At 44.9% G+C, this 27,851-nt stretch overlaps 1 protein-coding gene across 2 annotated transcripts in view; it reads right to left on the bottom strand.

Moving 5' to 3' along the window:
* MKNK1 (MAP kinase interacting serine/threonine kinase 1) overlaps positions 1 to 27,851 on the bottom strand; it is a 42,508-nt gene that overhangs the window by 12,823 nt on the left and 1,834 nt on the right. The window contains exons 2-8 of one of the 2 annotated variants that reach the window (XM_021711931.1): positions 19,721 to 19,886; positions 14,097 to 14,203; positions 11,556 to 11,657; positions 9,319 to 9,416; positions 5,235 to 5,314; positions 3,616 to 3,689; positions 1,422 to 1,526 (exon numbers count right to left, since the gene is read on the bottom strand). In XM_021711931.1, the coding sequence (XP_021567606.1) occupies positions 1,422 to 1,526; positions 3,616 to 3,689; positions 5,235 to 5,314; positions 9,319 to 9,416; positions 11,556 to 11,657; positions 14,097 to 14,112 (475 nt within the window). In that variant the 5' untranslated portion in view covers positions 14,113 to 14,203; positions 19,721 to 19,886. The remainder of the gene's footprint in view (positions 1 to 1,421; positions 1,527 to 3,615; positions 3,690 to 5,234; positions 5,315 to 9,318; positions 9,417 to 11,555; positions 11,658 to 14,096; positions 14,204 to 19,720; positions 19,887 to 27,851) is intronic. The other variant, XM_021711932.1, reaches the window with a different exon arrangement.

The raw sequence follows: 27,851 nt of genomic DNA, 5'->3' as shown, positions 1-27,851 counted from the left end.
AAATCTTTGTCAGGCAGGTGTTACCTACATGCATCCTAGCTTTCAGAAACAGAGCTGCTGCTATTCATCATGCTGCAGAAGGTATGGACACCCCCTTCCAGGAATTTTCATCCTAGGTGGGAGTCAGGGCCTCAACTTGGGCACTGGCAGTATGCAGCTCTCTTCTAGCCACTGGAGGAAGGAGGTGGGGCCAGTGAACCTGAACCTTTCTCATGCAAGCCACACCAGTCTGCACCGGATCGCGGGAACAAGGTGCGACGTGTGAATGGTATGCCTACAACTGGTTCTGAGCACTCACAACCAACGCAGTTGGCCAGTATCCACGATGGTGGAGGAAGTAGACCAAAGTCACAAATTATTCACTCTACCGCACCTCCACCCGGCAGAATGCTTCACTTTAAGGGAATTAATATTGGAACGAAAGGGCTTCTGCCTGGTGGGCATGAGAATGGAGGAAATCACATGTATTGAAGAACTATGATGTGCCAGGAACTATGCCCCGTCTATGTTATACATATATGACACATACATAAGATACACACAATTACATAAATGAATCTCTATATACAAACAGCTTAGAATAGCACCTACCATGTAACAAGTGCTAAAAATTGTTAATTATTGTTGATGTTATTATCTCTCTTAATTCTCACCAGAGGGTAGGCATTATTACTGAGAGCACACAGCTGGAAGAAAGGGGAAGCCCAGAATTCATTTTTTCCAGGGCACTACTGTCAGGCAAATTTGAAAAAATATATATAACAGTCAAATAGATTTATGGAACTGTGAAAGCACTTAATTTGTAAAAAGATTTAATTTACTACAAAAGTTCTTAAATAATCAATTCTAGGAAAGGAGCTGTAAACCGAAGTGTAGTTCAAATACTAACAACCTGCAGTTACCACTGTGATGCTCAACAGATACCTCAAACTTATGTGTTAATAAAAAATGTATTTTTCATTTATAAAAAAGATATATAAAACCACATAAATCCCATAATGCCAATGAAAAAAAAGAGATGCAGGTGATATATTTTAAAAGACTAGAAGGAATAAAACTAACACATTCATACTAAAAAGGTCACGATACGCCTGACTCTTCTGTTCTTCATCAGGATAAGAATGTAAGAAAAAGAATATCATCCATACACAATCACACATACTTTATTCAATGTGAAATTCTTTTCCTCCTTGCTCTTTCTCCTGCATCCTTTATCCTGCTTAACAGCACCAACCCCTACCTGCCATCCACAGCATAAGCCTAGGAGCCATCCTGGACTGCCCCGCCACCCCATGGGTGAGCATGCTGCCTGCCAGCTGTACCATCTCCTGTACAAGCCCTCTGCCTGGCCTGTCCCCTCTCCCTTGGTACCCAGGGACTGGCTAGCCCAATCCACTCACCAAGGCAAAGGCTGGGCTCACCTTTGGTATGCAGGAAGTCAAGGGCCGCAGCAACATCCCGCACCACTCGGCTGGCTTCTCTCTCATTGAAGTGCTTCTGCTTCTGGATGTGGGCTAGGATGGAGCCTGGGGAGCAGAGGGGACACACAAGAAGGCCATTTCAGGCTCTAGTAAGTACAACTTCTTAGAGGTCACATTTTCCCAAGTTTGGGGTGGGGAGATAGGCTTATTCATTGCTACATGTCCAGCACCAAGTGCAAGGCCTAGCACAGAGGAGGTACCAGCATTGTCTGTTGAACAAAACTGGACCGCTACCTTCTGTGCCTGTCTATGATGGGATCAGAAGGGAGAGAGAACAACTATTTGTGGGGCCAAAAGATATCAATGCCCCTGGGGCCGATTTGGCTTCTGCAATCAAAAGGAACTAGAAGGGAATGCACATGGCGCCGAGGAGGCCTTTCTGTAGGAACATTTTCTTCTCTGCATCTGATCTCAAAACCAAACAAGAGTACAAGCCTTCACATGGAAATGCTACACCCTCACCAGGTACGTAAAGGCCTAGAAAAGGGGGAAACTGCTTTTTGCTCTAAACTTTACCATTTTTTATTAATATTATTATTTTGTTAGCAATGACTAATATTTACTGAGTAGTTACTAGTGCCAGGTACTAGAGCTCTTTAAATAAACTGTCATATTCTCAACACAAGTGTAGTCATCCCCATTTTTTAGATGGGAAGCCAGAAGACAAAAAATAAAAAAGGTTTAACAACTTGCCCAAGATCACACAGTAGGAAGGAGTGAAGTCTAAGTAGGCCCAGGCCAGTCAGGCCTCAGAGCCTGTGCAGACTTCTCTCTGCTGAGGGGATGGACTGTCCTGAGTCAACCACACTCTCTTTATCCCTGGGTCAGAGGACCCCAGCTAGCATCACAAACATGCAACTCGCAGTCAGTCCTGTGTTGCTGGGCAGTGTGGAGCACACAGGCAGGAACATGTGGTATAGCTTCATGTGGCTATATTCACTACTGGAAGCTAGTATTTCTGGGTTGGTGGTATCATCTCTGTATCCTAAAAATGGCACACGTTTATTTATTATTTGTGTTTTTCTGTGGCATAGGGAGGGGATGAGAGAAGAAGGGGAAGAGCTGCCAAAGATCATTCACTTGCCAGATTAAATAATCAAAGGATCCCAACATGCTAAGGAACGTTCCCAGAAAACAGACTCCTGACTAGGCTCTAACTTGCTCTGCTCTAGCGAGCTGCTGGTTTCCAAATTTGCTAAAAGGAAAAGCAGAGCACAATATTCCACATACTTTTAAGACAGCCTTCAGCATACCCAATTATTTTAGTAATATTAATAGCTGACATGTATTGCGCCCTTAGTGCCTACTAGACATTGTGCTAAGTATTTCACATGAATTATCTCATTTAATCTTCACAGCAACCCAATGAGGTAGGTGTTGTCAATATTCCTATTTTATAGACGAGAAAACTGTTGGAAGGGCTGAATGACTTGCCCAAGGTCACATGGCTAGTAAGCGCTAGAGCTAGACTTAAGCTTAGCTGTGCTGATTTCTAAAGTATACCCCTCAACCACCAAGCCCTCTGTATGGCTCTCCATGCAGCTCCAGACATCCTTGCACCTTCTACCTTGCAAATGTGTCCTAGGGTTGGGGGAGTGGTGGGGAGGAAAAGAGCTTCTCTATCCCCTTCAAGACATCAGAAAGCAACTTAAATATACATCCTAGTGATCACATGTGTGGGCGATGGCATCTTTCCATTTGAAGGACAGCACATTCTCAGGCCTTCTCTCCATCCTGGGTCTGTGTCCCAAACAATGGGAATCTTCCTTCCTCCGTTTTAGCCTTTCTAGACTTCACAATGTATCTGAAAGCCTCTACCCCCTAATTAATTTAGTTAAGTAGAGAATGTGTCAAAACGGGATTGATAAATCGATGACTAAATGTATCTATATATGACTCCTATTATAATGAAAAGGCGTTTATAAAATGCCCACACAGGTGACATTCTAAGCTCTGCAAAATGCTAATTATCATCCTTCCCTCCGGCCTCCCTTCTCCCAAATCAAGGGCAGTTTTTAAGTCCTTCATCCTTTTTATTAGCTTGACTTGTTTTAGAAGTCTCTAGGATTCATGATGGATGATCACCACCCTGGGTCTTAATCAGAAGTCCAAACACATAGTCAACAGTAAGTACCTCCTTGCAATTTCTCAAAGACCAAGTAAAACCTTGTGTCATCTTCAAAGAACTCAATCAGCTCCAAAATGTTCCTTAAACAGGGAAAATAGGAGAAGAGGGAAAAGGGGGGAAATGGTATTATTTATTAAAGTCTACTTACAAATATACAACAACAACAAAATACACAACGCCCTGTAGCAGGGTAGAAATCAACTTGAAATCGGAATGCTTATTAAAGACCCACGTCTGGAAACAGCCAATGGTGTTAGCAAGATTCAGGTCACCTTATCTTTCCATAATGTTTAGTCTCTGGTGTTTTCACCAAGTCTGTGCTGTCAAACCCCAGCCCTAAAACCCACTAGGTAGAGTTATAAAAAAGTCCCGGTCACATTAAACTGAATAAAATCTGCAGCCGACTGGAAGCAATTGCGGCTAATAACACTGAATAGTAGGTGTGTGTCCTGGAGGCAAGCAGCAAATAATTACTTGCCCTCCCTCTTGCCCATAAATCATGGGGCAGTATTTACATTGCCTGGAGAAAATGGAAACATCTGTCAAATAGACTTGGGGCCTAACGTGGGCACCGCTAGACCCTAACTGCTAAGCGCTGCTTAATGAAACGGCCGCGTTCCTGGCCACCGTAGCACTTGTGGCCTTCCCCGGTGAGCACTCTCTGTCTGCCCGAGCATTTCAGTGCTCTGCCAACAAGGTCGTCTTGTAACTCAGTAGGGAAGCCACCAGCCTGGATATTGGAGGTGTTGGGGGCTTTTTTTCTTTTAAAGAACAAAATAAACCAAGTAGAGTCTCTAATGCTGAACTAAGAAGCTGCAGGGCCAAAAATAAAAATCTGTCCCTCATAAAAAAATGCTGACCACTTTGGGAGACACCAGGCTTTTACTAGTGTGAAGGCTCCCAAATAAGATGGGCAGAATGGCCTAATTTGAAAGAAAATTGTAGAGGCAGTGCCTGGAGTTAAATCAACAGCAGCTCCCATCCTCCAAGCTTAATAACAAAGCCATCAATACCAGGCCACTGGCTCACTGCTGACCCTGCCAAGGAGGGAGAGAGCAGGAAGCAGAGTCTTAGTGGTGACCTTGATTTAAAGCCACAGTGGGAGAACCACTCATTTGGAGCTGGTGGCAGGCAGACTGAGCCGGGGCTAGGGATGACCAGGGCCCGGTTGTCTAGAAGGAGTGTTAGACAAGGTTCCAGTACCTCAGTGTATCTGCACATAAGTAAATCTCCGAGCAGAAACAGCAGTACACATTCTCAACAGCTCTCCTCATCCTTATCCTCATCTCAGTATTAAAGCGGGTCCCTAAAGATTTCCACCAGGCAACACTCAGTCAACCTGGTTTCCACAGGTACTCAAGAGAAATAAACCCCATTTTTCCTCAAGCAGTCACTGATTCAGTTGCTCACTCTTCTAACTTGCCTGAATTGCTGGCATGACCGGTGTTTCAGATGAGCAGATAGCTTCTTTGCTGTTACAGCTGCTTTTCCTACCTCTCTTTCTAACACCAAAGGATGGAAGGAGTTGCATGAAGTTATAGGGTCAGGAGGAGATGGTAAGAAGTAGCCTTCTCTGCGGCCAAGCACCACCCCAAGAAACAGCAAGTTCCCCACACTGTACTCACTTGTTTCCTTGACACTGATAGAGCGTCTCCACCTCTCGAAACACCCTACTCCGGCTATGCCCTGCTTGTTTTTCGATGATCTGTGGGAGGAATAAAATCTGTCATGTATACCCATCTGACTTCAAAACAGCCCCCTGGGAGAATGCACGGCCAAATTCAGTCCAAGTCCAATTCTGAGTGGAAATCTGGGGTAGGCCTTGATGACACAGGTATGGTGTCTCTGTCGCAAAGCAATAGACTGGCCCGAGGGCTTTTCAGCCCAGCTGAGCCCATTTGACTCTTGCCCATCACAATGCCAAGAAAGCATAGGAAGCTGCTGCCCCCAGCTGCCTAGGGGAGACTGAGGCAACCAGTAAGACAAAGAACTATCTTACTCAGCTCCTACTCCCAACGGGCATCTCTTTCTGCCTTAGGGGTAAGCATTTACCACCTCTACTGAAGGGTCTTCTAGTGCTAGAGGGAGGGAGAGGGTGATGGAGGTCACTGTGAAGAGGAGCTAAAGCTTTGAGGCTCAGTTCATTTGCCCTCCTGCAATGCCTTCGGCAGTATGCACTTCCTCCTGAAAATTCACTCTTTGGCAGGCACTGTGTTAAGAAATTTATTTGTACCATCTTAGTTAACCCTTACAACGACATCAAAAGACAGGAAGGTGTGAAACATGTGACCACAGCCCACAGCTGGCTCCAAAGCCTGTGCCATCCTACACCTGCTTAGACCCTCTACGACGTCTTAGAGAACCCGAGCCCTTGTCTCTCCTATGATACCATGGGCTGTTCCCCCTCCACACCTATGCTGGAAGATGCTGGCAAATGCTGACTGAAGGACTGGATGATGAATACGCCAGCAGATGAGCAGGTGGTTTACACAGGGACTGGCTATCTCTGAAAAGCTCTCTGGACCCATCCAGAGCCCCAAACCATTGCAAGTAGAGCCTGTGGGCAACTCTTCTGCAGAGCCTGGCTCTGTTGTAGAACTCCCAAGTGCAGAGGGGCAGCAAGGATGATGACATCCTGATCCTTCATTCAGAGACTTCAAACTTCTCCACTATGTTGTGGCAATTTTCTAACAAATCCTGGCCTGTTAGTAAACCACTGTGGGCCCATTTTCTGAACAGAGAGGTGCAGGGCTGGGGAACAGAAGCTATTTCAAGTTCACTCACCAAGCATTTCAGATCAAAGTCAGGAGGAACTTTCTAGTAGGCAAGCTTTCCAGAAACAGCCCAGTTTTCTCTGAGGAGATAATGGGCTCTTGCTACTAGAGATGGAGGAGTAGAACATGGACAACTGTCTGGGGAGTCATAGAGGAAATCCAGGATCAAATGATCGTGAACTTCCATTCCAATTCTGAGACTCTAGGATTCATCAGTTGGGTGCCTCCAGAGAAAGCTGTAATAAACCAAGTACTATGGAGCCATACCGGGAGAAGTGGCCCATCTCTAGGGAGCTTTCAATGAGTCGGGGAAACACGAGGCACAGGCAGAACTTTTGAAACCAAAGAATTGCCATGCCAGGGTCCAGTGTTCACCCAAGGATGTTCGGGGGATGTGGAAGAAGGGCCAGATTTTCCTCTTGTGATCTAATCTTGGAGAAATAGATCTTGCATCCATAAATGTATTCAAGTCTTTGAAAATCAGTTTATATTTGTGATTTTTGCCATACTTAGGCATGTTTTTAGAAAATTACTTGAATTTATACTGATCTGTTTCCAAAAAGAAATTGAGACAGTTCTTTTGTTACCATGTGAAGCAATACTCCAGCAAAAAGGAACATGGTTTAACAGAAGCATTCTCCTTTATAAGCCACAGCTGGGAGGGACTGTGTGCATTGGTTAAAAAAAAAAAATTTTTTTTTTCTGAGTCAGAATCTCACTCTGTTGCCCAAGTTGGAGTGCGGTGGCATGCTGCTCATGGCTACCACAGCCTTGACCTGCTGGGCTCAGGTGATCCTTCCACCCCAGCCTTCCAAGTAGCTGAAACCACAGGTGAGTGCCACCATGCCCAGTTAATTTTTGATTTATTGTAGAGATGAGGTCTCAACATGTTGCCCAGGCTGGTTTTGAACCTGCAGGCTCAGACAATCCTCTCGCCTCCGCCTCCCAAAGTGCTGGGATTATAGGTGTGAGCCACTGCACCCAGCTTAAAAGAAAACATTTCTTTCAGGAGTCAGTTTGGTGGGCTTGACAGAATGAGGCAGTGCTTAGACCTGGTGGTTCAGGTGGATAACTGGAAATAAGACTGGATTGCTCCCCTGGACTTAATAAAATCTTTTCTCTAGATCAGTAGTCCTCAAACTTTGGTGGGTATCAGAATCATCTGCAGAACTTGGTAAAACTACAAAGACCCAGGCCCTGTCCTATATCAAGAGGGCTGGATCTCTGTGTGCTATTAGCTCTCCAGGTGATCCTGACACAGAACTGTTTAAAATTCCCCTACCTACATCAGTGGTTCTCCGAGTTTAGTGAGTATCAGAGTCACCTGGAGAGCTTGTTAAACTTCACACTGCTTTCATAACCAGCCCGGACAACTTGGTGAGACCTCGTCTCTACAATAAATAAAAAATTAGCTGGGTGTGACAGCATGTGCCTGTAGTTCCGGCTACTTGGAAGGCTGGGGCGGAAGGATCACCGGAGCCCAGCAGGTGGATGCTGGGGTGGCCGTGAGTGTGTCATTGCACTCCAGTCTGGGTGGTAGAGTAAGACTCCAACTCAAAAAAATAAAAATTCATACTGCTCAGCCCACCCCTAGCTTCTGAGTCAGTAAGGATAGGGCCAGAGAACCCGTATTTCTTTTTTTTTTTTTTTTTAAATAAAGATGTGGGGTATGATTCAGGGTTAGGTATGCAAACGTTGATTATGCAGGTACCCTTCTTGATGAGATATGCCCCTCCCTCTCCTAGCAGTTTCCCTCAACTGCCAAATCCCCCCCCCAGTTTCCCACTACTACCATTCGCTTTCTTATAGTATTATAATTGTTCAAGGTCTGCTTATGAGTGAGAACAAGAACCTGTATTTCTAACAAGTTCCCAGGGGATGCTGATGCTGCTGGTCTGGGGACCACATTGTGAGAACCGCTGCTCTAGATCCAGCCCTTCTGCACATGAGCCACTCCAAGGCCATGCAGCTAATTAAAGGCAGCACTGAGGCCAGAAGCCACTTCTCCTGCCCCAAGGCTGAGTGCTTGGTCACTTGGGTTTTTAATCCTCATCATCATGATAACCAAATCACTTGTACAGTGTTTTGTAATTGGTGAAGTGTTTCTATAACACCTCCACTGGTGCATTTTTATTTTCATCTTCAAACCACCTCATGAGAAAGAGGGGCAGGTTTCATCATTTAGAGATGCAGGAACTCAGGCTTAAGGAGGTTCAAATAGTAAAGTATTTGCCCAAAGTCAAATAGTAATAGCTTGTCAAAACAGAAACTCAGGTAGACCTTCTACTTCCAAATCTAGCTGTCCACTCCCTGAAGCTGACTTTGTCAGAATAATAAGTGACTTATTATGAGCCAAGCATTATTCTAGGCACTCCACACTTATTAACATTTAATCCTCACAACAATTCTATGTAGGTTCTATCATTGCACCCATTTTATAGATGAGGAAATTGAAAGAGAGAAGTTGAGTAACTTTCTCAAGGTTACACGGTAAGTAAGCCAGTAGAGAAACCAAGATTTGGATCCAGTGAATATAGCTTCAGAGCTTTCATTCTTATGGAATGTAAAATTTATTTGCATTAGGACAAACTAGGAATGACTATTTGCCAAGTAAAGCCTGGCATTCAAGCCGGGCTCGGTGGCTCAGCCTGTAATCCCGTGCCTTTGGGAGGCATAGGTGAGTGGATTGCCTGAGCCCGTGGGTTTGAGACCTGCCTGGGCAGGCGAGACCTCATCTCTACAATAAATCAAAAAATTAGCTGGGCGTGGTAGTGCACGCCTGTAATTCCAGTTACTCGGAAGGCTGAGGCGGAAGGATCGCCGGAGCCCAGCAGGTTGAGGCTGCAGTGGCCGGGAGTGGCCACTGCACTCCAGTCTGGGCGACAAAGTGAGACTCCAAAAAAAAAAAATCCTGGCATTCAGATGAGACACTCACTTTAACAGCATACTCTTTGCCATTCTGCAGGTTCACAGCACCTTGAACTTTGGCATAGGCTCCCTCTCCAAGCAATTCAGAGGTCAGCTTGTACACATCTAGAGGTGAAACAGATGAGAGGAATAACATGATGAGTCACCCCACCGTGAGCTCAGATGGGAAGAAGAGCTTCTGTCATTCAGCTTCCTCAATTGGACAGCACAGGCAGAACAGACTCTGTTCGATGACTCTGTAGCACTCAGTAATGTGGAAGACATGTAGCTTTCCAGCTACCTCAAGACTCAGTTTCTCAGCAAGACCATGTGGAAGACATCCTGCTCCTCATTTTAAAGATAAGGCCAGTGAAAGAGTTTCAACTTAGCACATACTTCCTGAGCACTTACCATGTACCAGACAGCATAACAGAGACAGAGTGAGGAATAAAATATAGTCCCTCCTTGCTAAGGGCCTCAGTCCAGTGGAGGAGACAGAAACATGCACAAGTGGCCCAGAATAAACCAAGCACAGGTGAGTACTACCCTAGAGGGATAAGGTACAGTTAAAGAAAAAAAAAAAAAGCAGGGGAAGGAAGAGGTTAAATCTGTTTAGGGAATCTGAGGATCCTCATAGATGGGGTATGATTGGAATGACCATCATTCATTTATTTACTCATTTGTTGAGCACCTACTATGTGCCAAGCCCTGTGCTAAGCATTGGTGATATAAAGGGGGAATAAAACACTGTTCTGTTTTATACCACATACAATGGAAGTCATCGGAGGTTTCTGAGAAGTTTCCAGAAGTCAGCCACAGGAAATAAGAGACAGAAGCAGGATGCAAAGGATGCCTTGAGGTTTTTGGGGTACTGAGTCATAGTGGTCATAACAGAGTAATAGGCCTGGGTTGAAAGAACCAAGCTGTGACCTGTCCAGGCTCACAAACAGCATAGCTCTTTGAGCCCTTCCAAAGGAAGCCATATCTCCATCACGGTCCTTGCTGAGCTGACCTCTACCTCCCTTGGCCTCCATTCTTCAGCCTTTTCCTCTTGAGACAGCCTAGCATTTAAACCTGAGCAGAAGACTTTAAACCATTAAATGAGATGTTACCACTCTTAGTTAGCAGAAGTCCTCTCACCGCACAAGCTATCCTTAGGCAACAGGAAATACTCTGTTGTGTTCATTGAAAGTGCAAAAGACCTGTTGATTAGGAAACAATTCTAAAACCTTTGGGACTTTGTCTCTCCCCTATCCCCACCCCAACTCCACACACATTTGTCTGAGTTAAAGGCAGACAAAACAACAACAACAACAACAACAAACAAACCTGCATAAAGTACCTTCTTGGTTCAATCATAGTTTGACCTTGCCTTATTTATGAGAACAGGTGGCACACTGTTGTTTGCAAGTGTCTTAAATGACATGCTTCTTTCACATGGGACATTTCAGCATTAGTCCTTTACACATATCAGCACAGGTAGGTGGCTGGAGGTCCAACAGTCCTGACTTACAGAGTGCGTATTAGAGCCACTCTACAAAACAGTCAACTCATTAGTGTGCTTGCAAGGATGGAAGGAGGGACCCTGAGGGGAAGCTATTTCCAGTCTTGCAAGAAAAGAAACAAAACAGATGAAGGGGGATGTGCTACTCCAAGGACTAACTACTGATCCTTTCAGGCCTTTGCACAAGTGTCTGATGCTTCACTTCACCCCATCACATGCCCAGTGATAACAGGACCCACACTGAACCTAGTGCCTTGCATGTAGAGAGTGTCCAAAATGTTTGATAACCCAACATCATGTCCCCTGTACACAACGAACACTCTTTAAAATGAAGTTAAACACATACAGCACAGGTGCCTGAAACCTCTGAGAGGCTTACAGGAGACTTAAGTTTCTCTCTTCCTCTATGTGGCTGTCCTACCTCTCAGCAGCCCCCTCAGGAACAGCTGAGGATGAGTTGGAACACTCTTAGGCAATCTCACTCCATGAGACGACTTGATAGATTGGTCTTTCTGCCTCCTGATGAGATGCTCAGACCATTGAAAGGAAGCCAGTGCATCATCTGAGAGCTTTTTCCATCCTTGCTGTCTCTGTTACTCCCCTGTGTAAAGTCCCTCACCTCATCTTTCCTCCCTATCACACAGATAACCAAGAGCTGGCTCTAAGATGATGCACCCTATGCTCTGACCCGTGGGCTACCAGGATGCCTCTCCCATGCTTGGGGAACCACAGGTCGGATCTAGGAGAGCTGTATGACCAACCTTCAAACTTCCCCGGTAAGGAGTCAGTGGCCCGGGCCTTCCGCTTCTTCTTCTTCCTTCTGTCATCGTCTGTGATGGGAAGGGGTTCACTGCTGCCCATCTCTGAGAGACAAGAGGAAATGTAAGAGAAACATTACTGCACAGATCAAGCTATAAATTTTCCCAGAAGGAAAAGGTGGGTGGGCAGGAGCTTTATACTGATGGTTTTTAAATATCTGTGAGGACTATTGATTTGTTTTGACCCAGGAGGCAAAACTAAAGGCAAAACCATTATAGGAGATCATTAACTGTGGGAAGGAGCTCAGACAGGCAGGCTAGATTAAAAGAGGACAGCAGAATCCTGCTTTAATCAAGCTTATTAGCACATGGATTTAGATCTGCCACCAGTCAAACTATATTCCCCAAACAGAACAATGAGTCCATAAGCAGAAGGCCACCTGTGACATCTTCCTGCCTCAGTGCCAGAAAGGCAGGACCCAAGGAGCCAGGCAAAGGTGGGGGCAGTCGGGCGTCATACAGATGGATCATAGGCTCAGTAGCACCCCTAAGGATGTGCACAGGGGTACAAAAGTCACAGTAGAGATGACCTCTGTGATGATAACAAGAGGGTTGGGGTTGGGGCTGCAAATGGGCCCAAAGGACTCCAAGTTCAAGAGCACAGCCTCGAGTATCTGTGGAGTCCACAGCGTCCTCTCACCAAAGCCCCTCGATTGGAAAGGCTGCAGGTAGGGCCTGTTCAGAAGTATGCAGTTGACAGGTCTAGACCAGGCTGCTGGATGAGGTCACTAATTGCAAAAACATTATTATCTCTCACTGGCATGCACCTGGCTCCCCATCTTAAAGGGAGGATTTGTGATAGACATTCAGACATTGGACAGAGAGGGCAGGAAAGGGTCGGACAGAAAGAATAAGCAAGACACTGAGACAGGGAAGAAGAGGAGGAACAGTGAACCAGTGCCCAATCACAGTCCTGTTTCTAAGACACTCTAGTATGGGCCTTCCCCTGTTAAAGATAAATTACTTATAGAACATGTCATGCCCCTGATCCAGAGTGGAGCCTTAATACTCTTTGCCTGCAGTTAGAAATAATAAGATTTCTCTGAAGTCTCTGGGTCTAAATCCCCACCAGGGTGATTAAACCTTTACATCCTTCTAAAATGGAGGCACTCGAGTGCTGATGGGGCATACAATGTGAGAGACTTTTAGACCAACCTTCAATAAACACAGGCTCTGGGTTGTTGGGTTTTTTTCTAGGAGATTTTAAAATGGAAGCTGGCTCTCTGCCCATTGAGGGGAAAGGCCCACTCTCTTCTCAGAGGATCCGGCTGCACAAGCTAAAAGAAATGGCAAGTCTGCTAGGAAGACTGATTAATACTGATACACATCTATACACTGTCCTCAGAGGCAAGCACACAGTAGCCATTAGGAGAAAGCACACAGAATGGCACTTTTCAACAGCACAATCCAGAAAGCACTGGTTAAACAGTCAAATGCCTGACAGTTCAATAGGTGCATTCTTCCTTCCACTTGGGGGATAGTGGATTTTCAATTATACTTTAGAGAAAAGATAAACACATGGGAAAAAGGAACCCACAGAGTTTCTCAAAATATGACTCTAGCTAACAGCTTCAAGCACAAGATGTGTGTGGAGATCGTAACACCTGATAAAGTCAAAGAATTAAACATCAGGCTGGGTGCAGTGGCTCACACCTGTAATCCTAGCACTTTGGGAGGCCAAGCGGGGAGGACTGCTTGAGCCGAGGAGTTCAAGACCAGCCTGAACAACATAAGGAGACGTGGTGGTATGTGTCTGTAGTCCCAGATACTTGGGAGGCTGAGGTGGAAGGACTGCCTGAGCCCAGGAAGTCGAGGATGCAGTGAACCATGATAGTGACACTGCAGTTCAGCCTGGGCAACAAAGTGAGACCCTGACTCAAAAACAAAACAAAACAACAACAACAACAACAAAAACAACTTAAATATCAGCACTGGAACACCCACCCTCACCAAGGTAAATTAAAAGGAAAATCCCTGCCCAAATGCATTTACTAAACATAACAAGAAATTCTATAGAAATAAAACACAGGGTCACTCATCTTCAGGAGCTCAGGGAGGGGGTGTTGGCCACAGTGGCAGCAGACTGTCCGCTGTCCCCTTGCCCTGACCTTGTGAGCAATCCAGTGGCAACCCGTCCCCATCTATTTTCTCATCAACACTGCAGGCCAAGTGCAGAGGAGACAGATTTGGGTTTCAGCTTTCTCCTTCCCCTGTCCATGCTCTGATGGAGGGCCTAAGGACAAGCAAAACAGCCAAAAGGCAGGCAATGCAGAGGAGCAGCAGGAGAGCTGGCAGCGTTATAATTCACAGGGGATGCTCAGACACACTTACGACTCTAACTAGAAAACCCTGTTAGCGACAATTTATACTTGGTTTTTACCACGGCAGGGCTGAGGGAGCCTCTCGTGCAAGAGGCATACCTCTGAGCACTGCTGCACACTCAATATTAGATTTTATGGCTTTACATACAAAAAGATAGAGTACCTGGTCTATTCTGCATGGATTTCAATGGAAGAGGGTACGCCAGAAGGGACAAATGGTTAAGACTTTCCTTGGAAACAGAACTTGTTGAAGGAGAGCTGTTTCTGAAACTAGGAAGGAAAAATGTAGGAAGATGGTGAAGTGAAAGAAACATGCTTAACTTCCCTGTTTACATGGGGTGGTGGGTGTGTGTAGGGGGGAGAGGTATCTTAGTCTCACCAAGGGATAGCTAGTTCCTCATGTGGAGCCTGCCACACACTACTTTTTCTTTTTTTTTTTTGAGTTGGAGTCTCACTCTGTCACTCAGGCTGGAGTGCAGTGGCACGCTCATGGCTACCGCAGACTCAACCTACTGGGCTTAGGTGATCCTTCTGCTTCAGCCTTCCAAGTAGCTGGAACTACAGGCGCATACCATGACACTCGTCTAATTTTTTGATTTATTGTAGAGATGAGGTCTTGCCAAGTTGACCAGGCTGGTCTCGAACTCATGGGCTCAAGCAATCCTCTTACCTTGGCCTTCCAAAGTGCTGGGACTATAGGCGTGCACCACAGTGCCTAGCCTTCTACACACTATTTTATCAGAGGTGATGGATGCCTCCAAGATACATTTTAAAAAAGCTTATTTATTTAAATTTTTATTTTAAAGATGTGGGGTACAATTCAGGGTTAGGAATACAAATGGTCATTATACCCAAGATACAATAAAAAACTTTTTTTATCTGAGCCCACTGGCAGGGCTGTAGGGCTTTCATCACATACATACTCATGGGATTAATGCTTCCTCAGGGCATGAGACCCCACAATCTAGTTGTACCCTGGCTCACCTGTGTCCCTTTGCCTAGGAATTCTTCTAGGCCATCAAAACCCAACCCAACAGTTCCTGACACTGCGCCTCCCTCATACCTCCAGATGAGTTCAGGTTTGTGCAAACACTTTGGAAATCAGTTAGGCACGATAGAACCAGAGGGTATTACTGAGCAGAGCTAAGAGTTGGTGCTCCACCCTCTGCTCCCAAATACCCCGCGAGAAGCTCCATTAAAGCATTGCTTTTATTTGACCTTGAGAGCTCCCCCATGTTCCTAAAGAGAAGACTGTCCCCTGTTTATCTCTGTCTTTCCTACAAGTCACGACACAGTGTCAGACACAGAGAATTCATCAGAAACTGTGCACCGAAATGGAAATGACATGAAAAGATGCATATATTAAGTGTTAGGTGTAGTACCTGTCATTCAGGCCCTATAGGTACCAGGCGCACAATCTGAAAGAAATGTGGGCACACCTTTGCTCTGCAGACAGGGTAGAATAAGGCTATTCAGCTCCACGAATTCAGTTCAGGAATTCTATCAATTCCCTAACAAACTCCTCAAAAAGAGGTCAATGACACAAAAGGTCTTTTGCTTTCTAGCCAGGAGAAGATACAGTCTCTGCCTGTATGGCATTTAAATCTGCTGACATGTAAAACAGTGTCAACACAGTAGGACAAGTGCTGAGACAGGGAAGCACCAGCTGGGTAACTAGAGGAAGAGACAGCTGAGCCGAGACCTGAAGAGTAAGTGGGACTAGCCAGGCTGGGGCCTGAGAGAGAGTGTCCAAGGCTGAGGAAGGGAGCCACTGAGGCCTGCAGAAGGGCAGCAGGGCTGGCGAAGGCCACTGCCAATCACTTAGGCTGGCAGAAGCACAGAGCATGGTGTGGGGGAGGGATGGCAGGTCAGATCACAAGCAATCCCACCATCATCAATAACAGTAAGTGTTCCTATTCCTGGCATATGTTTATCTTGATTTCGCCATTAAAATAGGGATGCATGCTTCATCTCTTTGTAAAACTGTTAGTCAACAATTACTGATCATACTGGAGGTGCAGTAGGTGTTAAGGATACAGATCCAAGAACCAGCCTAGCTCCTGCATGGGGAGAGATCCAGAGAACTCACAGAGCACATGAGAAAGGGCCGAGGAGTCTCACCTAGGAGGACTAAAACAGTAATAGATATTCCTGACATGCAAGTACCTGTCCACTGTTCTCCCGCACGAGGTAGACTTAAGGCCTATCTTCTGAAAGAATTATGTCATTTCTCCATAAAGTCTCATGAGCCACACTGTCCCCAGTCACCAGAACTGTATTCCAAATTTTGACAGTGCCTATAGAGAACTCACCAGCTCTCACATCTGGGGTGTGATACCAAAGATGACCATCTCCCCCCTGAAGAACATGACTTTGCTATCTCAACTCTGCAAACTTAGGTTATGCTCCTCTCTCAACCACTTTCAAGTTCTTTTCAAGGTCTTCCCAACATGTACAAGCTATCTTCTCCAGCCACAAGAGTTTTCTTGAGAAGAAACAGCAGTGAGAGCAAGCTGAAGTGTATAATTACCAACTCAGCTGCCTTCTCAGGCACAGCTACCTGAGGGTTGCAAAACCAACAGAGAATGAGAAAATGGATGGAAACAGGAACTGAAAGGAAGTGGCTGAGACCAAGAAATGCAGGATGGAGGGGAAGGCAATGGGGAGGGGTCTGGGGAGAATAACCCCAGAACATTCACGACTTTGAAGTAGGAGCAGTAGCAGATACAGTTCACACTCCTAGTAGTTACGGCACATATACATACTTACATGGCGGTTACTGTATGCCAGGCAGCATTCTAGGCCCTTTACAAATACAACTTTACATATACTGACTTATTTAATCTTCACACCTCTACGAGGTGAGTTGAATTATTATCCAGATTTTACAGATGAAGAAACTGAGGTACAAAGGGATTAGTGATTTGCCCATAGCCACACAGCTAGTAAGTGGCAGAGCTGGGATTTAAATCTAGACATTCTGGCTCTGAATTCAAGTTTTTTTTTTTTTGAGTTGGAGTCTCACTCTGTCGCCCAGACTGGAGTGCAGTGGCCGCTCCCGGCCACCGCAACCTCGCCTGCTGGGCTCCGGCGATCCTTCCGCCTCAGCCTTCCAAGTAGCTGGAATTACAGGCATGCGCTACCACGCCCGGCTGTTTTTCTGATTTATTGTAGAGATGAGGTCTCGCTGCCCAGGCGGGTCTCGAACCCGCGGGCTCAGGCAATTCACTCACCTCAGCCACCCAAAGGCGCGGGATTACAGGCTGAGCCACCGAGCCGGCTGAATTCAAGTTTAGTCAGGCACCAACAAGAATGCTTTTGTTGATAAATCTTAGCATAGAGCTTCCCTGCTGATGTGCTGTGAATGAGATATTGATCCCCTCATCAGGCCCCTGGTCCCTGGGTTGCTACTCAAGTGTGTGTAACAGTATCATTTTCGGCATGTGCTATGATGTCAAAAAGTTGGGCAGCACTGGTCTAGATTCTGTAAATACAAAGGCATTCTTACCACATTACCGTCATTAATCTAAAACCTAATTTATCGGAGGTTTCTTCTTCCTCCTCTGAGATGACTCTGTATTTTGTGTTTTGTCGTATTATGAAAGATGAACTACAAACCAAAGTCCAAGACAGTATTTCACAGCAGTTCTGCTGTCAGGTTACGTTGTTCTGCCTGATCCATTAGTTGAGTGATTTGGTTTCTGATGGCATTGTTATGATGTAGGGAATAAGGAAAGGGTACACTGAAACAGAAGCTAGTCAAGTTTAACACACGATGGAGGAAAGAAGTCATCTAAAATCTGCTCAAAGGATGGTCTGTCTGTGAGACTGCAAGGGACTAAGGTGTTCTTCCCTAAGAGGCCTGTGTATAGTGAGGCTGAGCAGCATCATGCAGATTGCAGTGTCTCGCTCAGCTGCAGTGGAACCTGCGGGTGAGGCCTGCAAGGGTGCCAGCAGGGGATTCATCACAGGCCTCAGACAGGCTGGGAGTGAGAGTCCCACAGACAAAAGGTTTTGGTTCAGGCCCATCTTCTCCCTCTGTTCTGACTCTGGGATCACAAACAGCTTTCAGAGCTCTGTCACTGCATCTCCTGATGGAAGGAATAACAAGAGGAAGGACAGGAAAGGGGAAAAGTAATTGTGTGCTGAAGAAAGAGCAAACAGGTCTAGATTTAAGTGGGGAGTGGTGTGTATAAAGCTGAGAAAGGCTGGCTGCCGTCAGGTCTCCCAAGCTTATGACACAGCCTATGAGGCCCTCTGACACCCAGTCCCTGTCCCCCCCTTCCAGCCCCAACTCCCAACAACCAGTCACTCTTTCATGGAAAAACAAAACTAGGCCGGGCTTGGAGGCTCAGCCTGTAATTCCAGAACTTTGGGAGGTATGCGGCAGAAGTGCTTTACGAGCATATCCATTCTATCACACCAAATATTAAAAAGATGTGTACTCAAGAGCTGAGACTCAATAAAATTTACATTTTTTGCTGCCTTTATCAAGGACATTCTTGAGTGAAAATGGCATTAAAAAAAAACTATGAGTGTGTAGCAGTGAAAATGCAACGGCTACTAGCGCAGCTTGGTGCCACTGCCTTGACCAAGACACTAGCAGTCTTACCCACTGTTGCTTTGCAACAACAAATAGTATTTTAGAACTATTATGAAAATGGTTTTGACCTTGCAGATCCCCTGAAAGGGTTTCAGGGACCCCAAGGACTGGAGAGTAGACCGCGAATCACCATTCCAGGCAATGGGGAGGGACTGGGGGTGACTGGGCTGAGTCTTGTGGCCATGAAACTGACTGTGATGTGGAGAACTGGAGGCTGGAGAGAGGCTGAGGACTTGGAGAGGCTGTGACAGCAGCCCAGGGCAAAGTAGGAAGGGCCTACAACCGAGGGACAGCAGGGATAGTAAGGAAGAGAAAGAGGAGAGGTGTGTTAGAGAGGGAGTGAAGCCACAGAGGCAGAACTGGTCCTCATCCTGCCAAGCAACTGGAGAAGGTAGGGGGCAAAGACTAAGGGAAGTGTCTTCTTCCTCTCTTTCCCCACTGCCTAGTATGGGGCCAGGCAGAGACAGAGGGGGCCTCAATGTACACTTATGAATGGATGTTTATTAACCAAAGTCGGGTAACCATAAGGACAGTAGGGCCCTCAAAGAAGGGGAGAACTCAGGAAGGGAAGCTGGTTGGGATACAAAGCAGGGAAATACAATGGTGCCACTAGGAAGCTGGAGTTAAAAAAGGGTGACACATAGCAGCAAGGGACTATGAACACTCACAGATCAGGCCAAAACCACTCTCACTCAGCCCTCATGTGATCCAAATCTACAAGTGAGGCAATGATCAGAACCTGCCAGGCAAGATGAAACCTCAGCTTAGAGTGTTAACACAGAACACTTTAAAATGTCATCATATATGCCATATGTAAGTTTAAAAAGAAACTTGGAAAGACACATCTCAAATAATTAGCAATGGTTATTAGGGAGAATGAGTTTGGGTAGGTGTAAGAACTTCACTTTTTATACTTCTGTTGTATTTTATTATGTTATAATGTGGTTGTTCACTTTCTTCATTAGAAGTAAATAAATATGTTTTACTTACTGCCTGGTTTTCCCTATGACCCTCTGCCACATTATTCTAGTAGAAATGTGTTCCCTCTTACTAAGTAACTGTCTGAGGCATGCCAGGCAGCTCAGCTAATCCCAGCTGCCCAACTAAATGCTGAAAATCACGATCTGTTTAGGCAAGTTCTTACCTGGCCCTTCCTCTGGTCTAAAATGTTCATGCCACCTTACCCAAAGGTTTCCTCAACTTTTAAGAGGTGATCCTCTGTAAACTTGAAATCTCAAAGGAAAGAATGCTCCTGTCAGGATGTCGGTGTCTTCCAGCACAGGAATTGTCTCAGTGGCCTCTGTAATAGCTGACGTTCTTCAGTTCTCCATCAGCCTCTGATATAAAAACCTTCAAAAAGCAGAAATAGAACAAATATCAAAATGCTGACTTTGTTTTTTTTTTTTTTTTGGGTCAGAGTCTCTCACTCTGTCACCCAGGCTGGAGTGCAGTGGCACACTCATGGCTACTGCAGACTCAACCTGCTGGACTCAGGTGATCCTTCTGCCTCAGCCTTCCAAGTAACTTGGACTTTAGGCACATGCCACCACACCCGGCTAATTTTTTTTTTATTGTGGAGATGAGGTCTCGCCAAGCTGCCCAGGAAGGTCTCAAATACGTAGGCTCTGGCAATCCTCCCACCTTGGCCTCCCAAAGTGCTGGGATTATAGGTGTGAGCCACAGCACACGGTCAAAATGCTGACTTCTTTAAGAGAACCAGAGAAGATAACGGTGAACCTGAACATGCCCCAAACCTATAAGTTGCTCCAGTAATTAAGTATACACAAGGCAAGCACAGATTTCCCCAGTCTTTAAAATCAGACATTTGAATACTTGAAAATGCTGACATTAAGCACTGGAAGACTTAACAAGGGTCTGAGTTAAAATTTTCAGATTCTGTTTCCATTATGGGATTCCAGACTCAAAAGGATGTAACTGGACCTAGATGACAGAGATGGACCCCCCCCCCCCGTTTGCTCTGAGGAGTCTCAAGCAAAAGATAAAAGCTGACACTTCCCTGTTACCCACTTTTTTAGAGATAAATGAGCTCTGGCTCCGTCTCCTTGTGGCCCAAATCTCACAGGCAATAGGTAACAGAGCCTGAAGGATAAAGGAGATGCTGAGAACAGCAGGTGGCATGAATGGGGTTTTGTGCCCAATGCATGATTACTGCTAGTTTTCAATCTGATGACTTAATTCTATGTTCAGTGCTATTTTTTTATTTTAAGAAAGCAGGATTTATTAAGAGGACAGAAAAGCTCCCACAGTGGGAGGGAACCCGAGGGAGTTGCCCTCAGTGCTATTTTTAATCCCATAGCTCTGCCTATCATAAGTTAAAGTTGCTTTGTCAACTTCTATATGAAATAAATAGTTATTTCTCCCTTTCCCCAGTGGAAACACTCTGAAAATGCAGTTTAAATGTGAATTCTGCGCTGTTGTGTCAAAATTTCTAACAAAGCTTTTTAACTGAAAGCTGGATATTGTTTAACCATTACCTCAAACCACATGTACCAAACTGGACTTGTCCCCAACCCTCATCCACTGCCTCCTTCCTCCAATTTTTCTTCTTCCCTGTCAGACCACATCATCCTGACAATTACCCAGCCACAGAATCTTTAAACCATTTTTAATGTGTCTTTCTCCTCCATCCTCATCAGCTCCAAATGCTCACACTGTCAGATCAGGCTTTCCCTTAGCCTGATGTGTAGCTCTTGGAAAAATAACACGTAATATCCTTCAAGGCCCATCGCAAATGACTGAGAGGAGTCCTGCAAGTCATGGAAGCAGTGCTGACTCTGTATCTACTCTGTATCTACTACATTCAGCATTCAATGGAACCCACAGTACACTGTTATAACACTTAGAGCAGGTGATACACATGCAGAGGTAGCACTCCCACTAGGCCACAAGCTCCTCAAAGGCAGGGACATTATCTTTTTCATCTCTGTATTACCAGCATCAAACATAGTATCTGGTACAAAAAAGGGCCCCAATGAATCTGAACGAATTACCTCACACATAAAATATCTCTTTAGTGTCCATGAGAGATGCCACACATTGGAGAGTCCTTCCTCCTATGCTTTTTATTCCCAAACAAATCTGAGGTCTTGTGAAACTATTTCCAGGGCCCACAGAAATTTGGTTACATTCCTTTTTTTCACTGCCACTGCAGTACTTCCAAGGACAACCTTGAACAGCTTTGAACTTTAACTCTTTGCCTTTAGTACTGCCATAGGTTTAAGCCCCATCTGGGCCCCTCTTGTTGCCTAGAGTAGGGGTTGGCAAATTTTTTCTGTAAAGTGCCAGATGGTAAATATCTTATGCTTTGTGCGACATGTGGTGTTGGTCAGTACGACTCAATTTTGCTTTTGTAAAGAGAGAAGCAGTTATAGACAATATGTAAATGAATGACTGTGGTTATATGTCAATAGAATTTTATTTGTGGATACTAAAATTTGAATTTCTTATAATTTTCATGTGTCACAAAATATTAATCTCCTCTTGATTTTCTTCCCCCAACTACTGAAAAATGTAAAAAGCACTCTTATTTTGCAGCCCATACAAAAACAGGTGGTGAGCCACATACTATCTGTGGCCATAATTTGCCAATCCTTGGCCTAAAAGAAAAAAAAAATATCAGAATTCCTTTATGGCCTTTGTGTTATTCTGCCATTTGGAGCCATCTTACGCTAGGGAAGTAGAAAGCACACACTTTTGAGCATTAGGTCCCAGATTCAGATTCTGGCCGTCATTTACTAACCAGGTAGCCTTGGACATAACACCTACCCTCTCTGTGCTTCACTGTCATCATCTATAAACAGGGGGTGATAATACCTTCATTACAGGGTTGTTGTGGAATTGAGTGAGCTAATGTATACGGCACTCATATGACACCAGTGCCTGGTGTGTAGTAGGCACTCGATAACTAGTAACTCTTATTCCAGCTTGCGATATGGCTTCCCCAGATTAACTGCAGCTCTGAAAAGCAATCCAGCTACTCTGTAAACCACAACTGGGTGGCAGGAACAAATAAACTGATAGCAAGTACAAAGGCAGAGGGAGAGAACTGAGAAGTTTTCAGACACATGATGCAGGATTCCAAGTGCCTGGGTAGTCCTGATTCCTTCTGGCAGCATTTCAAATTCCTTTGGGCCCCTTTTCCTTCTCAGCAAGACCTTCTGACTCTCACAGTGCTTAAACCTTCTTAGCATTCCTCACCAAGTACCCAGATGGGCCCTGGAACCCTGTCCTCATTCCCATACCTCCTTCTGGTACAGGGCTGGGCTGGCAAAGGTAATCCTGGCCAGACGAATTGGCCTGCAACTGGATGTTAGACAGGCTGTACCTGGCTAGGCAGACAATACTCTCTCAATTCTTCGTGAATTTTCTGTTGTACTGGAAATGAAATTTCTCTACTGCTTAAGAACTAGACTTTCTGTAGAAGTTTTAGAGCAAAAAAAGCCACCAAGTATACAAACAAGAAATACATCAGCCGGGCTCAGTGGCTCAGCCTGTAATCCCGCGCCTTTGGGAGGCTGAGGTGAGTGAATTGCCTGAGCCCGCGGGTTCGAGACCCGCCTGGGCAGCGAGACCTCATCTCTACAATAAATAAAAAAATCAGCCGGGCGTGGTAGCGCGTGCCTGTAATTCCGGCTACTAGGAAGGCGGAGGCGGAAGGATCGCCGGAGCCCAGCAGGTCAAGGCTGCGGTGGCCGGGAGCGGCCACTGCACTCCAATATGGGCAGCCGAGTGAGACTCCAACTCAGAAAAAAAAAGAAATACATCACACTAAATTCAAGACAGAAAACACCACTGAGGCACAGATAGGAATAAGACTTATGGAATCTCTATCCTTGGTTCTAAAAGCCAGATCAGAGCCTGTCATTTTCTTGGTCCACCACCTCTGGAATAACCAAGCTCCTGTGCTATCACTCAGGGCATCTCTTGACCATCCCACCTGCATTATGTTCTGCCCCTCCTCTACAAAAGTCTTAACCTACAAAAGGGACGACATATTTCTTCCTGATTTTTCTAACCAATTTCCAACTTCCTACACTTGTGCATAATTCCATCAAGTCCCTGTAACATTCTATTACACATTTCCCTCTAGACTGAGCTAGGGACAGAGTGGAGACTATGTATGCTTCATCTCTGCGTCCCCTACACCTAGCACAGGGCCTGGCATGGGGTAGTCACTCAATAAATATTAATGAATGGATGGAGACACCTGAAGTTATTCTTCCCTTAAGCTGTTTTAGTTGGACTCTTATTAGCAGACTGAGCACAGTCTGGGTCACTGCCAGGAAGCAGAAAAACCGAAGAGAAAGAAAAGAAGCATAACCAATGTGATCCAAGCAATGGAAAATAGGTTTTAAGAGTGAGGGAAAAGAAACCAAGGCTGTTTAGCCGGCAGAAGAGAAGATGAGGCCTAACTGGATTCTGGTTTTAAGTACAGAAAAGGTTCTCATGAGAAAATCTTGATCTCATCTCATCCTCCCTTTATAATCAGAAGAAACTTTTCCATATTCATGGAAAATGAAACAAGAAGAAATGGCTTAAGTTAAGGCCAGAGGGGTTTAAGCTGGATAGAAAGAAGAACCAAACTAGGCCCCACTTTTTCAGAGATACTGTTACTGTACTTTTTGGCAAGGGAACTGGAGGAGTCTTGCTCAGCACTTTTGTTGAAGACTGTGCTAAAAGAAATAAATACACTGCCCTATGCCTTCTGCTAAGGAGAGAGGTGGATGAAAACACAAGTCAGGTAAGATTTCCTAACATACTACTGACTTTTTATTGACTCTTTTCCTACAGACACTTTCTGTCAACGTTATGCTTCTCAACTCTGTGCTGGAACAATCCGATGTGTCAAAGTTTCCTGATAGGGCAATGGAAAGAAAGAGCAATGCCAGAGTTAGACAGTAGGGAAAACAGCCCTAATAAATATACCTTCTATAAAAGCAGACCCTAAGTGGGCATTAATACAATTGTCAATATTATTATTATTAAAGCTAACATTCATTGAACACCTATTATGCATCAGGCACTGTGCTGTTTAACATAAGTTATCTCAGTTCTAATAATAACCCCATGATGTAGGTAATATTTGTATCCTCATTTTTCAAATGAAGAAATTGAGACTCAGGAAGATTAAATAACTTGCCCAAGTCACACGGCTAGCAAGTGAGAGAGCCAGGACTCAAAGCCAGGCAGTCTGACTCTGGAGTCTATATGTCTAACCACTATGGATGAGAGTCTGGAATTCAAACCCTAGTCTCTCTGATCAGGTTCATATTCTCAGCCACTTCTTTATACTGTCCCAAGCCAGGAAGAGCAAAGCAATATGTGACATTAGCAAAAGATGAGGTGTCAGAAGTGAACTAAAATACTTATCCCATTACAGGAAAGAAACGGAGGCTGAGGACTCACAGGAGATAGTGAGCAGAACTAGGACTTGAATGCCAGCCTCTTGACTCTTAAAACAATTAATTAATACAATTAATACAATTGTAGTGCTCTTTCCTCCATTACAGGTTCAGATTCTACTTGAATTTGAGGGTGAGAAAATGAAGGAACAGGATGTGCCAAGTGTGTTGCCTCCCTAAAATGACACTTTTGTAATGAACCACTAGTCTCCTATCAGAACCAGTACCTAAAACACAAGGGTGCCCACGCCTCTGTCAACTGGTTCTAAGACTCTCCTAGCTCTGGATGGCAATGCACTGATTTATTACGGTACTGTGGTTGCTGCCAGAATGCTTACCTATTAAACTAATCAAGCAGACATAGACCAGGCAGCTTCCATACTAGGCCAGTTGTTCATGGTGTAAGCCTCCTTACCAATGTCCCCGTCTTGGAACCTCCTTTGCTCCACCCTAACCTCTGTCCTGCAGTTAGAGTAAGTAGAGCCCTAGTATGGCATCTGGAGCCCTGAAGCATAAAGGAAAGAACACGGGCCTTTGAATCTAGCACTGAACCAAGCTGTGCCACTTATTAGCTACCTGACCTTGGGGAAGTCACTTTAATCTTTCTGAGGTCTGATTTCTTCATCTCTAGAATTGTGATAAATACTTCTGTATTAGCCGGGCTCGGTGGCTCAGCCTGTAATTCCGCGCCTTGGGAGGCTGAGGTGAGTGGATTGCCTGAGCCCGCGGGTTTGAGACCCGCCTGGGGCAACTTGGCGAGACCTCATCTCCACAATAAATCAAAAAAATTAGCCGGGTGTGGTAGCACGTGCCTGTAGTTCCAGCTCCTTGGAAGGCTGAGGCAGAAGGATCGCCGGAGCCCAGCAGGTCAAGGCTACGGTGGCCGAGAGCGGCCACTGCACTCCAGTCTGGGCGACAGAGTGAGACTCCAACTCAGCAACAAAAAAATAAAATAAAATAAATAATAAATAAAAAAAAATTATTTAAAAAATACTTCTATATTACAGGACTGTGAGGATTAAATAAATTATAATGTGTAAAGCTTCTACCATACTGTAAACCACAAAACAAAGGAGATCCTTGATAAATGTTTGTGTTCTCCTTATTTTCCTCTCCACATTTTGACAATAGTCCACCATTTCAGCTTATATCTGGTCCTTACCAACTCCGTATTTCTCCTGCAATGCATGAGCACATGCACACAGACACACCCCTGTGCATTTCTGCCTCTAGACTACTGCCCAAGTTGTTCCCTCTCCTAGGAATAAACTCCCTCCAATGCCCAGCATAAATTCTCCACCTTCAGGAATCCTCTGGTCATGCTGGGATTGATTTCTCCTTCTCCCAAACTCCTACTTTGTTTACATTCCTTACCATATTTACCATAGTTGGTCTGATTTCAGTTATTTATGTACTTATCTATCTTCCCAACTACACTGGAGGGAGGAGGTTCTGAGAAGACAATTATTTACAGGAGGGCAGGAAATGTGTTGTTTTCCTCTGTGTATATTTCTCAATACCAGGGTCTTGTACATAACAAGAGCTCAGTACGTGCTTATTGAATGGAATCTTTCCACCCTAAACTGGAATCTTTTCAGAAAGATCCTGGACTGAGGCTATTCTAGAACTGCATTTACTGCCTGGCTTGACAAACAGGCCATTCTTGAAGTATGTCAGTATTCTTAAACTAAGATCCACTAACACTTATGTGAACTTGCTTCATCTCTTCAACCGTTCTCCCAATACACTCTGAACTCCCCTTTGGAAATTTCTCCAGCATACAGGGAGACATCACCAGGAGGACATCTCTTAATTCATAAAGGTGGAGTGATCTGGGAGCAAGCACTTTGGAGAGCTGTTCCACCCCACTGTTTAGGTGACTGCCGTTAAGACCATACTAAAAACCAGAGTTGTCAAAGCAGAAAATAGATTTGAATGATTCCCAAGTCTATAAACCAGAATTAAAATCACTTAAAACTGTGCCCGGCACATAGCAAGCAAGCAATAAATATTAGATGTTATATTAACAATGTAGTAGACTGGAAAAAAGAGTCATGACATTTCATTTCTCGACCTGTTTCCATCACTGACCGACGCCTTGTGTAATCTTGATCAAGTCCTTTCTCCATCTGTAAAATGAAAGCAGTATAACCAGATAGTTCCCAAGCTCCTTCTACCTTCAACCATGTATATTTTTCTATGATCAACAAAGAACTTTCTGTTCCATATGTTGAGGCTGTTGGCAAGGAAAAATGTGAATTTGTACCTGCTGGTCCCCAGATAGGAGGGACCACTGTTTCCCAAGGCCAAGGGCAGAGTAACTGATTAGTAAACCACCTGTGAGTTTTCCCATGTGTGAACTATATCACACCCAGTGCAGGTCTCTGAACAGAGCACTACCTCCCTTCCAACAAAACTCACAGTCATGGCAAGACAAGAACCTGAAAACAACAGCAGCAAGGAAGAATCCCGGCTTATACAGAATTCCCATACTTTTGGTGCTTGTAATTAGGGTATCATCAATCTAAACTAGGGCCCTCTTTAGGCACAAACAAGAGGAAAAACACAAAGTCCCCATTCTGACGCTGACAGCTCATAAAACAAGAACCAAAGCGAGTAAATGTCACTGACTCATTTAACCACAAACACTGCAGAAGCCTACTATGTGACAGACAGAGAAGGAAAGTTAGAGACAAGGTCCCTTATCATCAATGTACTCAGAGTACATGTGGGGTGACAAACCCCAGGGCAGACTGTACTGAGAGCTATGTTAGAGGGGCAGCCTCTGCTACAGAAGACAAGAAGGGGAGCAACTAGTCCAACAGAGGATCAGAAAACTTTCACCTAGAAGGTCATATGGGACCTACGCCTTGAAAGATGAAGAGGAGGAGGA

The sequence above is a fragment of the Carlito syrichta genome, unplaced genomic scaffold (genome assembly GCF_000164805.1).
Source record: "Carlito syrichta isolate Samal-C Ts95f unplaced genomic scaffold, Tarsius_syrichta-2.0.1 Scaffold302919, whole genome shotgun sequence".
Lineage (NCBI taxonomy): Eukaryota > Metazoa > Chordata > Mammalia > Primates > Tarsiidae > Carlito > Carlito syrichta.
This window is presented reverse-complemented; position numbering and strand designations above follow the sequence as displayed.